General features: G+C 44.1%; 1 protein-coding gene across 1 annotated transcript in view; it reads right to left on the bottom strand.

Annotated features, from left to right (window-relative positions):
* Nucleotides 1-13,747, bottom strand: part of LOC126458023 (chondroadherin-like protein) — a 62,022-nt gene that overhangs the window by 25,567 nt on the left and 22,708 nt on the right. Inside the window, exons 2-3 of the mRNA XM_050094809.1 lie at nt 12,784-13,083; nt 5,253-5,396 (exon numbers count right to left, since the gene is read on the bottom strand). Of these exons, the coding sequence (XP_049950766.1) occupies nt 5,253-5,396; nt 12,784-13,023 (384 nt within the window). The 5' untranslated portion in view covers nt 13,024-13,083. The remainder of the gene's footprint in view (nt 1-5,252; nt 5,397-12,783; nt 13,084-13,747) is intronic.

The raw sequence follows: 13,747 nt of genomic DNA on the forward strand, positions 1-13,747 counted from the left end.
TTTTTGTCTACCAGAAGCACAGTGAATGCAGTCACAAATACGCGGAAGGATCTATCTACCGCTTATTCACTGTTTGCGCACAGAGATTAACTGTAAAATTTATGATAATGGCTCTTAAAAACTGTGACTATTGTTAGTATTGAACATTTTGTAACTGATGAAATGAGTTTCCTACGAGATAAGTACACTTGCAGGAAAGAGGAAAGCAAACACACAGCACGGTAGTACCCATTAATTCAAAACGACGCGAAATCCGAATTCAGTGCGGGTTTATTCTAGTATTTCCAATGAATGGTAGGAGTGCAGCTGCTATTGCCGTATTATTTCGCATTCGTTATTCAGTGAGACATTTATTTCACACGCAGCTAATCATGTGCTGATTGAAAGTTCCGCAGTCACACAGGAGATCACTAGAACTGACTCGAAGTAAGGCAATGTCTAAAAAGAGCAGTCAAGTATCTTGGAAAAATATCGATTATGAAAAAATGGGAATGTCGTGTGGCTAGGGTCTCCCGTCGGGTAGACCGTTCGCCTGGTGCAGGTCTTTCCATTTGACGCCACTTCGGCGACCTGCACGTCGATGGGGATGAAATGATAATGATTAGGACAACACAACACCCAGTCCCTGAGCGGAGAAAATCTTCGACCCAGCCGGGAATCGAACCCGGGCCCCTTAGGATTGACAGTCTGTCATGCTGACCACTCAGCTACCGGGGCGGACTATCGATTATGAAAATCATAGCTTCTTTAACTTTAATCATAGTGAATAAGGACACTATGCCAAAACTTAGAAGAATATATTCAGGAGCCAGAATTAGTCCTCAAAGTTTTTCAATAAAATGACGCGAGTCTTTTATATATGACTCAGTTTTCCCAATATATGCTTGCAAACGAATTGCTAGATGTCTCACTATTTCGTACGTGGGAGAATTGATGGCACTAACTATGTATCTCAAAGGAAAATCAATTTTATGAATTTTGGGTACACCATACAGTCTAGAACACAGCTTCACTCTTCGACAAAGCTCTTTTATCTTCTTTTTGAATAGAGTTAGATGACTTAATCACATTATTTGTTTTCCTCAGTACGCTGGTTGAAGGGTCCTTCGTAAGTTTTTTGTACTTTCCTGAGGTTAAAAGTTTCCAAATTTTGCTTCGATAATCCTCTGTATTAATAACAACAGTAGCATTCCCTTCATCAGCAGGGATAACCACTATCTTTTCATCTGCATTTAAATCTCTGTGAGCCTTCCTCTGGCCTTTTGTTAAATTACTTTCCAGAGGTTTACTGTGGCATAAGACCCTGATGGTTTCGATTCGTATTGCATTTGCAGTTTCCTTTCGTATACCTGCTTCTATATCCGCAATAATATCTTCAACCAGTATTCTGTTACGTGTTACAGCGTCATTTCCTGCTTTTCCACGGACAGAAATCTCGTCTTGAGATAACACTCTCTCCGACTTGTTAACAACAGTATCAGACATCGCCGAATTGATTGTGGCTGCTACATTAGTTTGTAACTTTCCGAATGTTTTCTTGTGTTTACTAGTAGTCGTTTCCATCATCGCTCCCATCGATGTAAACGTAAGGGTATCTATTTTATTCCACAGATCTATCTGTACCTTAATATCAAGGAATAAATGCAGTTTCAGTAACTTACGGTCAACAGAATATGTTTATCGTCTTATGTAAGGTATCCTTTCTCGGATTAATGATCTTTACGCACAATCACAAATACGATGCACCCGAGCTGCTTAGTAGGCAGATACGCTGACGAGTACCCAACCCGGACACTGTGGTCATCGCACGGACTACCCTAGCACGCCTCTCGTCAGACCCAAATTCTCAACTTGCATCACATACTACTGAGATAGTGCTAGTCATTGGCCTAACTACTCGCGGCATCTCACATATTCCCGTGAGATTTTGAGGAGATAACGGTTGCGTTATAAATGTTGTGCTACACAAAAAGTCGAAGATTAACTGGACAAATCTAGTAACTAAAGAGGAGTTACTGAATAGAATAGGGGAAATATGAAATCTATGACACAATTCGACTAAAAGAAAAAATCAATTGATAGGACTGGTCACATCCTGTGGCATCAAGCAATCGTCAGCTTGGTACCGAAGTACAGTATATGAGGAATGTATATGAGGAATGATGGCCGGAAGAAGAATTTGTGGAGAAGACCTGGGTTTCAATATACACTCAAGCGTCAAAGAAACTGGTATAGGTATGCTTATTCCAATACAGAGACATGTAAACAGACAGAATACGGCGCGGCCGTCCGCTACGCCTACATAAGACAAGTGTCTGCCGGAGTTGTTAGATCGGTTACTGCTGCTGGAATGACAGGTTATCAATATGTAAGTGAGTTTGAACGTGGTGTTATAGTCGGCGCACGAGCAATGGCACACGGCGTCTGCCAGGTAGCAATGAAGTGGGGTTTTCCCTTACGACCATTTCATGAGTGTACCGTGAATATCAGGAATCCGGTAAAATATCAAATCTCCGACATCGCTGCTGCCAGAAATAGATCCTGCAAGAGCGGGACCAACGAAGACTGAAGAGAATCGTTCAGCTTGACAGAGTTACAACCCTTCCGCAAATTGTTGCTGATTTAAATGCTCGGCCATCATCAAGTATCAGCGTGTGACCTATTCAGCGAAACATCATCGATGTGTGTTTTCGGAACCGAAGGCCTACTCGTGTACCGTTGATGACTGCACGACACAAAGCATTAAGCCTCGCCTGCACCCGTTAACACCGACACTGGACTGTTGATGACCGGTATCATGTTCCCTGGTCGGATGAGTCTCGTTTCAAAATGCATCGAGTGGATGGATGTGTACAGGTATGGAGACAAGGTCGTGGATCCATGGACCCTGCGTGTCAGCAGAGTGCTGTTCAAGCTGGTGGAGGCTCTGTAATGATACGACTCAGACAGGTGACACTTACGCAAGCATCCTGTGTGATTACCTGCATCCATTCATGTCCGTTGTGCATTCCGACCGATTTGGGAAATTCCAGCAGGACAATGCGACATCCCACAAGTCCATAACTGCTACAGAGTGGCAGCAGGAACGGTCTTCTGAGTTTAAACACTTCCACAGGTTACCAAACTCCCCAGACACGAACATTATTGAGCATATCTGAGATGCCTTGCAACGCGCTGTTCCTAAGAGATCTCCACCCCCTCGTACTGTTATGGTTTTGTGCACAGCTCTGCAGGATTCATGGGTTAATTGCAGCATCGCTTCAGACATTATTCGAGTCCATGCAACGTCGAGTTGCAGCACTTCTGCGTGCTTGCGGTGGTCCTACACGATACTGAGCAGGTGTACCAGTTTCTTTCGCCATTAAAATTGCTACACCAAGAAGAAATGCAGATGATAAACGGGTATTCATTCGACAAATATATTATAATAGAACTTACATGTGATTACATTTTCACACAATTTGGGTGCATAGATCCTGAGAAATCAGTACCCAGAACAACCACCTCTGGCCGTAATAACGGCCTTGATACGCCTGGGCATTGAGTCAAACAGAGCTTGGATGGCGTGTACAGGTACAGCTGCCAATGCAGCTTCAACAAGATACCACAGTTCATCAAGAGTAGTGACTGGCGTATTCAAATGGCTCTGAGCACTATGGGACTTAACTACTGTGGTCATCAGTCCCCTAGAACTTAGAACTACTTAAACCTAACTAACCTAAGGACATCACACACATCCATGCCCGAGGCAGGATTCGAACCTGCGACCGTAGCAGTCGCGCGGTTCCGGACTGCGCGCCTAGAACCGCTAGACCACCGCGGCCGGCTGACTGGCGTATTGTGACGAGCCAGTTGCTCGTCCACCATTGACCAGACGTTTTCAACTGGTGAGAGATCTGGAGAATGTGCCGGCCAGGGCAGCAGTCGAATATTTTCTGTATCCAGAAAGGCCCGTACAACACTTGCAACATGTGGTCGTGCATTATGCTGCTGAAATGTAGAGTTTCGCAGGGATCGAATGAAGGGTAGAGCCACGGGTCGTAACACATCTGAAATGTAACGTCCACTGTTCAAAGTGACGTCAATGCGAACAAGAGGTGACCGAGACGTGTAACGCATGGCGCCCCATACCATCACGCCGGGTGATACGCCAGTATGGAGATGACGAATACACGCTTCCAATGTGCGTTCACCGCGATGTCGCCAAACACGGATGCGACCATCATGTTGCTGTAAACAGAACCGGGATTCCTCCGAAAACATGACGTTTTGCCATTCGTGCACCCAGGTTCGTCGTTGAATACACCATTGCCAGGCGCTCCTGTCTGTGATGCAGCGTCAAGGGTAACCGCAGCCATGGTCTCCGAGCTGATAGTCCATGCTGCTGCAAACGTCGTCGAACTGTTGGTGCAGATGGTTGTTGTCTTGCAAACGTCCCCGTCTGTTGACTCAGGGATCGAGACGTCGCTGCACGATCCGTTACAGCCTTGCGGATAAGATGCCTGTCATCTCGACTGCTAGTGATACGAAGCCGTTGGGATCCAACACGGCGTTCCGTATTACCCTCCTGAACCCACCGATTCCATACTCTGCTAACAGTCATTGGATCTCGACCAACGTGAGGAGCAATGTCGCGACACGATAAACCGCAATCGCGATAGGCTACAATCCGACCTTTATCAACAAAGTCGGAAACGTGATGGTACGCATTTATCCTCCTTACACGAGGCATCACAACAACGTCTTACCAGTCAACGCCGGTCAACTGCTGTTTGTGTATGAGATATCGGTTGGAAACTTTCCTCGTGTCAGCACGTTGTAGGTGTCACCACCGGCGCCAACCTTGTGTGAATGCTCTGAAAAGCTAACCATTTGCATATCACAGCATCTTCTTTCTGTCGGTTAAATTCCGTGTCTGTAACACGTCATCTGTAGCAATTTTAATGGCTAGTACTGTAATAAGCAGCTTCAGATAGATGTAGATTGCAGTAGTTATGCAGAAATGGAGTGTAATGTACAGGACAGACTGAAGATCATAAATACAACTGAAAAGAAAAGGTGATGAATGTATTCTGGTGGTTGCAGATGTTAGCCTATTTTTCATATGACTTCACTATTATAACCAGTTTTCCGAGTTTACGAATGAGACGTGCCACGGTCGACGTGTCAGGTACGCTGACCACTTGGCGTATTTGCAAGCGGGCTGCGTAGGGCTTAATGTTTTGGGGTCTCACGGACGCCGCTGTACGTACCTGCAACGAGGTGGCGTTGTGCAGCAGCCGGGGCGGCAGGCTGTCCAGGCGGTTGCGGGAGGCCTGCAGGCGGCGCAGCCTGGAGGCGGCCGACAGCAGGCGGTCGGGGAGCCGTCGCAGCGCATTATGGGACACGCTCAGCTCCTGCGGGCATCAGCACACCAACATCACTCAGAAGGCCTTATCCCTCCTGAACGGAGTTTACTGCTTTTCCTGATATGGCCATGACGCTGACACAAAAAGGTATTCATATAACTCACAAATTAAAAGATCTGTGGAAAGGCCTTACTAAGTAAAGAAGGGAAGACTGGAATGCGAAAGGAGTATGTGGCCTTCACGAGACAAACAAATATAAAGGTAACATTATGTACACGTAAAAGGAAGCGGAAGATGATGAGATAGGAGATATAACACAACACAAAGAATTTAACATAGCTCTGAAAGACCTTACATCTACATCTACATGGATACCCTGGCGGAGGGTTCATCGAACCACCTTCACAATTCTCCATTATTCCAACCCCGTATAGCGCGCGGAAAGAATGAACACCTATATCTTTCCGTACGAGCTCTGATTTCCCTTATTTTCTCTTGGTGATCGTTCCTCCCTATATAGGTCTGTGTCAGCAAAATATTTTCGCATTCGGAGGAGAAAGTTGATCATTGGAATTTCGTGAGAAGATCCCGTCACAACGAAATACGCCTTTCTTTTAATGATGTCCAGCCCAAATCCTGTATCATTTCTGTGACACTTTCTCCCATATTTCGCGATAATACAAAACGTGCTGCATATCTTCTAACTTTTTCGATGTACTCCGTCAGTCCTGTCTGGTAAGGATCCCACACCACGCAGCAGTATTCTAAAAGAGGACGGACAAGCGTATTGTAGGCAATCTCCTTAGTAGGCCTGTTACATTTTCTCAGTGTCCTGCCAATAAAATGTAGTCTTTGGTTAGAATTCCCCACAACATTTTCTATTTTGCCACTGTTGAAAGATACACGACACAGGGCGAAATACCTTCACCTCAAACAGAAAGGAATTGATTCAAACAAGGCACACTCTGACAGGCGTGTATATTACCGAAATATCAGTTTAATACGTCTTACAGACGATTGAAAGTACTGGTAAGATCAGTCTATCTTTCAGACAAATGTGACAACGTCCGATGCTTTACTGAACCTACAACTTGGACTGATGAAGGACAACATACATTTTAGCGTTTGTGGATTTATTGAAAAATTTGACAATGTGACAGGAAGTTACTCTTTGAAAGCCTAAAGGTAGCGGCGGAAAATAGAGCGACCGAAAGGTTATCTACAACCTGTAAAGAAACCAGACCAGTTATAAGAAACATATAACACGATAGGGAAGCAGTAGATGAGAAGGAATAAGGATTGTACCCCATCCTCAGCTGTATTTATGCGTAGAGTCGACAAACAGTTCAGGAAACCAAAGAGAAATTAGGACATCCGATTAAAGCTCAATAAAACTGTTATTTTACCACAGACGCGAAAAATTTAGATGACCAGTTCAAGGTAATGAATGGTGTCTTGAAAAGAGATAATAAGATGAAAATAAACGAAAGGCCGGTCGGGGTAGCCGAGCGGTTCTAGGCTCTACAGTCTGGAACTCGCGACCACTACGGTCGCAGGTTCGAATCCTGCCTCGGGCATGGGTGCGTGTGATGTCCTTAGGTTAGCTCGGTTTAAGTAGTTCTAAGTTCTAGGGGACTGATGACCTCAGAGGTTAAGTCCCATAGTGCTCAGAGCCATCTGAACCATAAACAAAAGGAAAATAATAGTAATGGAAGGTGCTCCAATCAAATCAGGAGGTACTGAGGAGACTAGATTAGGAATTGAGATAGTAAATGCAGTAGATGAGTTTTGCTAGCCGGCAGCAAAACCACTGATAATTGTCGAAGTAGAGAGTATATAAAATGCAGACTAGCAATAGCAAGAAAATCCTTTATGAGTAATAAAAAATTTTTAACAACTAATATAAATTTAAATGTTAATAAGATTTTCAGAAGTTATTTCTACAGAGTGTAGATTTAAATAGAAGTGAAAAATGGACGATAGACACTTCAGATAAGTAGAGAGGACAAACATTTGAAATTTGGCGCTACTGAAGGGTACTCATGGTTAGATCGGTCTATTCGATAATTAATGGAGAGATGCTGAATCGAATTGGGCAGAATAGATATTTGTGGGGTGACTTGGGAACCTCAGGAACGATGGAATCGTCAGTTAGATGGTGGACAGAAGTGCATCGGGTTAAATTTGTAAAGCGACAGCACAGAATGAGTACTGTAGGCAGGTTCAAATGGCTGTAGGTTGCAGCAGTTAAACAAAGATGTTGGAGATGAGCTCAGAACGGACTAGCACTGGTCAAACTAGCCTTTGGACTGAAGTGCACAACAACAATAACAACTACGTTACAGATATACTACGACTAGCTAGTTTCAAACGACTGTTCATACGTCAGAAACAAGCAAGGAGTCTTCTCAGTGCATTAGGATCACATCTTCCAATACCAGGGGTTTCCCAACAAAATTGGTACCTTGTCATATCACAGTATCAAGTACCTAAAAAAGCCAAATTAAGAGTCTTTTTATATGTTTTCTATTTTCGGTACTTAGAAAAAAAAATGACATATTCATTATTGAAAAAATATTGAGCGCCCAAAACAAAAAATCTGTGATCATACGAAATATATTTAATATATTTTTTATTCTAACAGCATCTTGTGGACCCCTCTGGCATAGAATGCGGACCCCTGGGGGCCGCGGACCACCTGTTCGGAACCACTGTCCTATACCATTTATTATTTGATAAAATACAAGCAACCTCATTTTCTGTTCTATTTGATCCATGCAAATATATTTTAATATTTTCCTGGAAGAACATTTGTGTACGACCTTCCTCATTTCTGCTGTCATACCCAATGTTTGCTACACTTCTTTTATTTGTACCAAGCGAGATGCCGAGGTAGTAAGACTTTGGAAGTGTTTATCCATTAAGATTTAGGTTTTTCCTAAATCGCTCACAGCGAATATAGAGATGGTTCCTTTCAAAGTAATACTCAAAATTTTCTTACCTAGCCTTTCGCAACACTACTTTCTGCTCAGTGTCAGAGTGGACTCATAGTTTGGAAATGTTTATGCATTCAGATTTAGGTTTTTCCTAAATCACTCATGGCGAATACTGGGATGGTTCCTTCCAAAGTAACGCAACACCACTTTCTGCTCAGCGTCAGAGGACACCGTCGTCGACGGAACATTAAATTCTAATTTTCCTTCTTCCTTAGTATTTATATTTAATTTTTTTTTACGTTTTCATTGAAGTGCTTCATCATTATATTACAGAGGCCATTAAGTTCTGCAAATCTGTAGACAGGTCCTCCACCCCCTCATTATAATAGAGCTTGTGGGTGTATATGAGCGCATGTTCTATTAGCTGTGTGGCACCATTCATTTCCGGCAACGCAGGACTACCCAGCTGCAGAGAGAATTTTTTCTACTTCAGAAACGCCAATCAGAACAGGCACAAGATAAGTGAGCTAGATTTTCTCCAGGGCGACCTGAAAGGTGGGACAGGTATGTAGTCAAAACAGATTGGGGCCGTTAAACAGCACGATTACAGCTCAGAATGAAGGAACTGCTTAAACACAAAGTGATACTAATGGCTAGGGACAACACTTTACAGATATCGAAGAATGGATTAATTTAAATTAGTCGTTACTGTGTGGCTTTTGGAGGAATGGCAGCTTGCAATCACCAAAACTAATGCAGCATCTGATGGACACATATGATTATCACTAACAACGTGTCACTCGAAAACTCAAGAGCAAACTGTTGAAGACATAGCCGAACAGTCCGCTATCATTCGTAAATTTCTGAGAACTAGAAAACGCCACTTGTTATGTCCGTAGCACACACTTCGCACATGGTAGCTCAACACCATGTTGTAACCAGTAGTTTAATCTAAGTTTTCCAGGCTGGGCACCAGACTTCGACTAATTCCATTCCTGAAAGAACCTGTCCATGTTCTTCGTTTCCTTTCTCCGGTGGCACCGTACTTGAGCCATTAGACCGAACAACAACTAAAAATAATCCTGAGCAAATATGCAGCTTCATGACGGATACGAGGATTAGTGACCACAATGCTGTTGTAATTAGACCCAATACCGTAACATCCAAACCCACCAAAAATAAACGCAAAGTACATCTATTTATAAAGGCAAATCAATCTCCGCTTGACAGCTTCTGAGAGACAGTCTCCACACCTTCCGATCTCTGTAAGCACAAACCAGCCAAATAAGCCAAATAAATTAATAAGTTATGGTAAAAGTTCACATGGTACACAAAACGACTGAGACCACTATTGCAGAATCAACGAAAAACCATGTCAAAATGAATCAAGATCGGCGAAATTTTACGGAAGCTCGAAACATAGCTTTAAGTTCGATGTGGGGTGCTCTTAATAGTTTCCACTACGAAACTATGTCTCGAAATCTGCCAGAAAACCCAAAGAGATTATGACAAAGTACAGAAGGGGCAATACGCAATCAGTACCTTCACTGAGCGATGACAATGGTGATGTCAGCGATGCCAGTGCTACTAAAGCAGAGTTAATACGCATTGTTTTCGCAACTCCTTCACCAAAGAAAACGAAGTAGATATTCGAGAACAACTGCCAACATGAGTAACTGAAAAAAAATATCCTCGGTGTACCGAAGCAGCTTAAATCACTTAATAAAGGCAAGGCCCCTGGTCCAGGTCATATCACTAACGTCGCTTTGCAGTGGGATTTTGGAACATATGCTGAATTCGAACACTATGAATCACCTCAATTTATTCTAAATAGTCAGTGCAGATTCAGGAAACATCGTTCTTGTGTAACAGTACTATCATTATTCTCACGAAGTAATGAGTGCTATCAATAGCGGATGTCAGATTGATTCCACATTTTTATATTTCCAGAATGCTTTAGACACCATTTCTCACAATCGCCTTCCCATAACATTGCGTACCTGTGGATTATTACGTCAGTTGTACGACTGGAATCTTGAATTCCTGTCAGGAAGGTAACAGTTTGTAGTAACTGAAGAAAAGTCATCGAGTGAAACAGAAGTAATATCTAGCGTTCCCCGAGGAAGTGATACAGCCACTCTGCTGTTCCTATTGTATATGAGCGACATAGGAGACAATCTGAGCAACCCTCATAGATTTGCAGATGATGCTGACTAGATCAAAACTATTGTAAAATGATTTGAACAAGATATCTGGATGGTTCGAAAACTGACAATTGACCCTAAATAATGAAAAGTATAAAGTCAGCCACATGAATACTAAAAGAAATTTGCTTAGTTTCGGCTAGACTATAAATCACACAAACCTGTAAGTTAGCTAAATACATAGGAATTACAATCACGAATAACTTAAATTGGAACGATCATATAGATAATACTTTGGAGATAGCAAACCAAATACCGCAATTTATTGGCAGAACACTTAGAAAGTGCAACAGGTCCACTAAAGGGACTGCTTGTACCCCACTTGCACGCCTTCTTCTGGAGTATTTCTGTGGGATCTGTATCAGATGGCAGTGACGCAGGACGTACAAAAAGCTCAAAGAAAGGCAGCTGGTTTCACATTATTGAGAAATAGGGGAGCGAATGCCACGGACATGACACTTGAGTTGAAGCGGCAATCATTATATTAAAGCCGTTTTTCGTTGCGGCAGGATCTTCTCCTGAAAGTTGAATAACCAGCATTCTCCTCTGATTGCGAAAATATTCTGGTAGCGCCCACATGCATAGGGAGAAACGATCATTATGATACACTGAAAAGCCAAAGAAATTGGTGCACCCGACTAATATCGTGTAGGGCTCCCACGAGCACATACAAATGTTGCAACACGACGTGGCATGGACTCGACTAATGTCTGAAGTAGTAATGAGTGAAAAGACACCATGAATCTTGCGGGGCTGTCTTTAAATCCGTAAGAGTACGAGGAGGTGGAGATCTCTTCAACACGTTGCAAGGCATTCCAGATATTTTCAAAAATGTTTATGTACAGTGAGTGTGGTGGCCGGCGGAAGTGTTTAAACTCAGAAGAGTGTTCCTGGAGCCACTCTGTAGCAATTCAAAACGTGTGGGGAGTCATATTGTCCTGATGGAACTACCCAGGTCCGTCGGAATGCAGAACGGACTTTAATGGATGCAGGTGATCAGACAGAATGCTTATGTACGTGCCACCTGTCAAAGTCGTATCTTAGACTTATCAAGGGTCCCACACCACTAAAACTACACACGCCCCACACCGTTACAGTCTCCACCTGCTTGAACAGTCCCCTGCTAACGTTTAGGGTCTATGGATTCATGTGGTTGTCTCCATAACTGTGCACGTCCATGCACTCGATACAATCTGAAACGAGAGTCGTCCGACCATGGACCATGTTTGCAGTCATCAACAGTCCAATGCCGGTGTTGGCGGGTCTAGATGACGCGTAAAGCTTTGTGTCATGCAGTCATCAAGGATATACACGTGGACCTTCGGCTCCGATAGCCCATATCGATGATGTTTCTTTGGATGATTCGCATGCTGACACTTGCTGATTGCCCAGAACTGAAATCTGTAGCAATTTGCGAAAGAGCTGCACTTTTCTCGTGGTTAACGATTTTCTTCAATCGTCGTTGGTTCCGTTCTTGCAGGATCTTTTCTGGTGACAGCGATGTCGGAGATTTGATGTTTTACCTGATATTCACGATACACTCGTGAAATGGTCGTACGGGAAAATCCCCACTTCATCGCTACCTCGGAGATGCTGTGTCTCATCGCTCGTGCACCGACTATAACACACCGTTCAAACTCACTTAAATCCTGATAACCTGCCATTGTAGCAGCAGTAACTGATCTAACAACTGCGCCAGGCACTTGCTACCATACATAGGCGTTGCCGACCACAGCGTCGTATTCTACCTGTCGTTGTATTATACTTGTTTACATATATCTGTATTTAAATACGCTTGCCTATACCAGTTTCTTTGGCGCTTCAGTGTCAAATAAGAGAAATCAGAGCTCACATAGAAATATTTAAGTGCTCATTTTTCCTGAGTTCCGTTCGAGAGTGGGACGGTAATAAATAGCTTAAAAGTAGTTTGATGAACCCTCTGACAGGTACTTAGTTGTGAATTGCAGAGTGATCATGTAGATGTATATTTAGATGTAGCTGCAGATGGTATTTATGATGCAATACTAAAGTTAAAAGCTATTGGACTGTCATCACTGAGAAACAGGTATACATGCTGAAGAACAGTGAAAATGTGCTATAAAATAAATTGTGTGTCCCAGTAAAAAATTAAGAAAAAACAAATCTCTCGCGAAATTTTTCTAGTAAGTCAACAAGCAATTTTCATGTGCAGGATCATATGGGTGTCTGGATACGTGCGGTGGAATAGATGGCAAAAATGAAAGTCGCAAACTAAAGCACAGTGAGTAGACAGCAGGAAACCAACAAAGTAGTTACCTCGAGGTGGGGACAGTGCAGCAGCCAGTCCTCTGGAATATCCGTAATAAGGTTCCTGTGGACGAACAGCCCGCGGAAGGAGGGGCAGCAGGGCGGCGCCACGCGCAGTTGTTTGACGGCCAGGACGGCGACCGCGGCGCCGCTGTGGCACGGGTCCTCCGGAGGCGGCTGCTGCAGGGGCAGGTCCAGCCTCGACGCGCACACTGCTGCCAACAGCTGCAGTAGCACCAACAGCCGCATGCCGGCTTCACGGGGGCATCTACTGGCTCCCCAGGCGGTACAAAGTGGTCGAAATGTTGTCTGAAAGTTACAGAACGCAAATGTTTTCGAACTTTGTGACAAGGGACGTGCAGTAAATCATCGTGCAGAGTCTGCCCGGTTGGCCGTGCGGTCTAACGCACGTCTTTCCGGGCGGGAAGAGCGCCTGGTCCCCGGCACGAATCCGCCCGGCGGATTTGTGTCGAGGTCCAGTGAACCGGCCAGTCTGTTTTTTTAGACAGTTTTCCATCTGCCTCGGCGAATGCGGGCTGTTTCCCCTTATCCCACCTCAGTTACACACTATGTCAGCGATTGCTGCGCAAACAAGTTCTCCACGTACGCGTACACCACCATTACCCTACCGCGCAAACATAGGGGTTACACTCGTCTGGTGTGAGACGTTCCCTGGGGGTTCCAACGGGGGCCGAAACGCACAATAACCCTGGGTTCGGTGTGAGGCGGCGATGGGGTGAAGTGGACAGCCGTAGTCGTCGTGGGGTTGTGGACCACTGTGGCTGCGGCTGGGACGGAGCCTCTCCGTCGTTTCTAGGTCCCCGGTTAACATACAATAAAAATACAATACAAATTATCTTGCTGGACATACAGTGATGTGAGAAAAGTCATGGGATACCCAGTCATACAGTGACGGACCACCCTTTCCCCTGGGTAATGTAGCAGCTCCACAAGGCATGGGCAGAATGAGTCA

The sequence above is a fragment of the Schistocerca serialis genome, chromosome 1, assembly GCF_023864345.2.
Source record: "Schistocerca serialis cubense isolate TAMUIC-IGC-003099 chromosome 1, iqSchSeri2.2, whole genome shotgun sequence".
Classification (NCBI taxonomy): Eukaryota; Metazoa; Arthropoda; class Insecta; order Orthoptera; family Acrididae; genus Schistocerca; species Schistocerca serialis.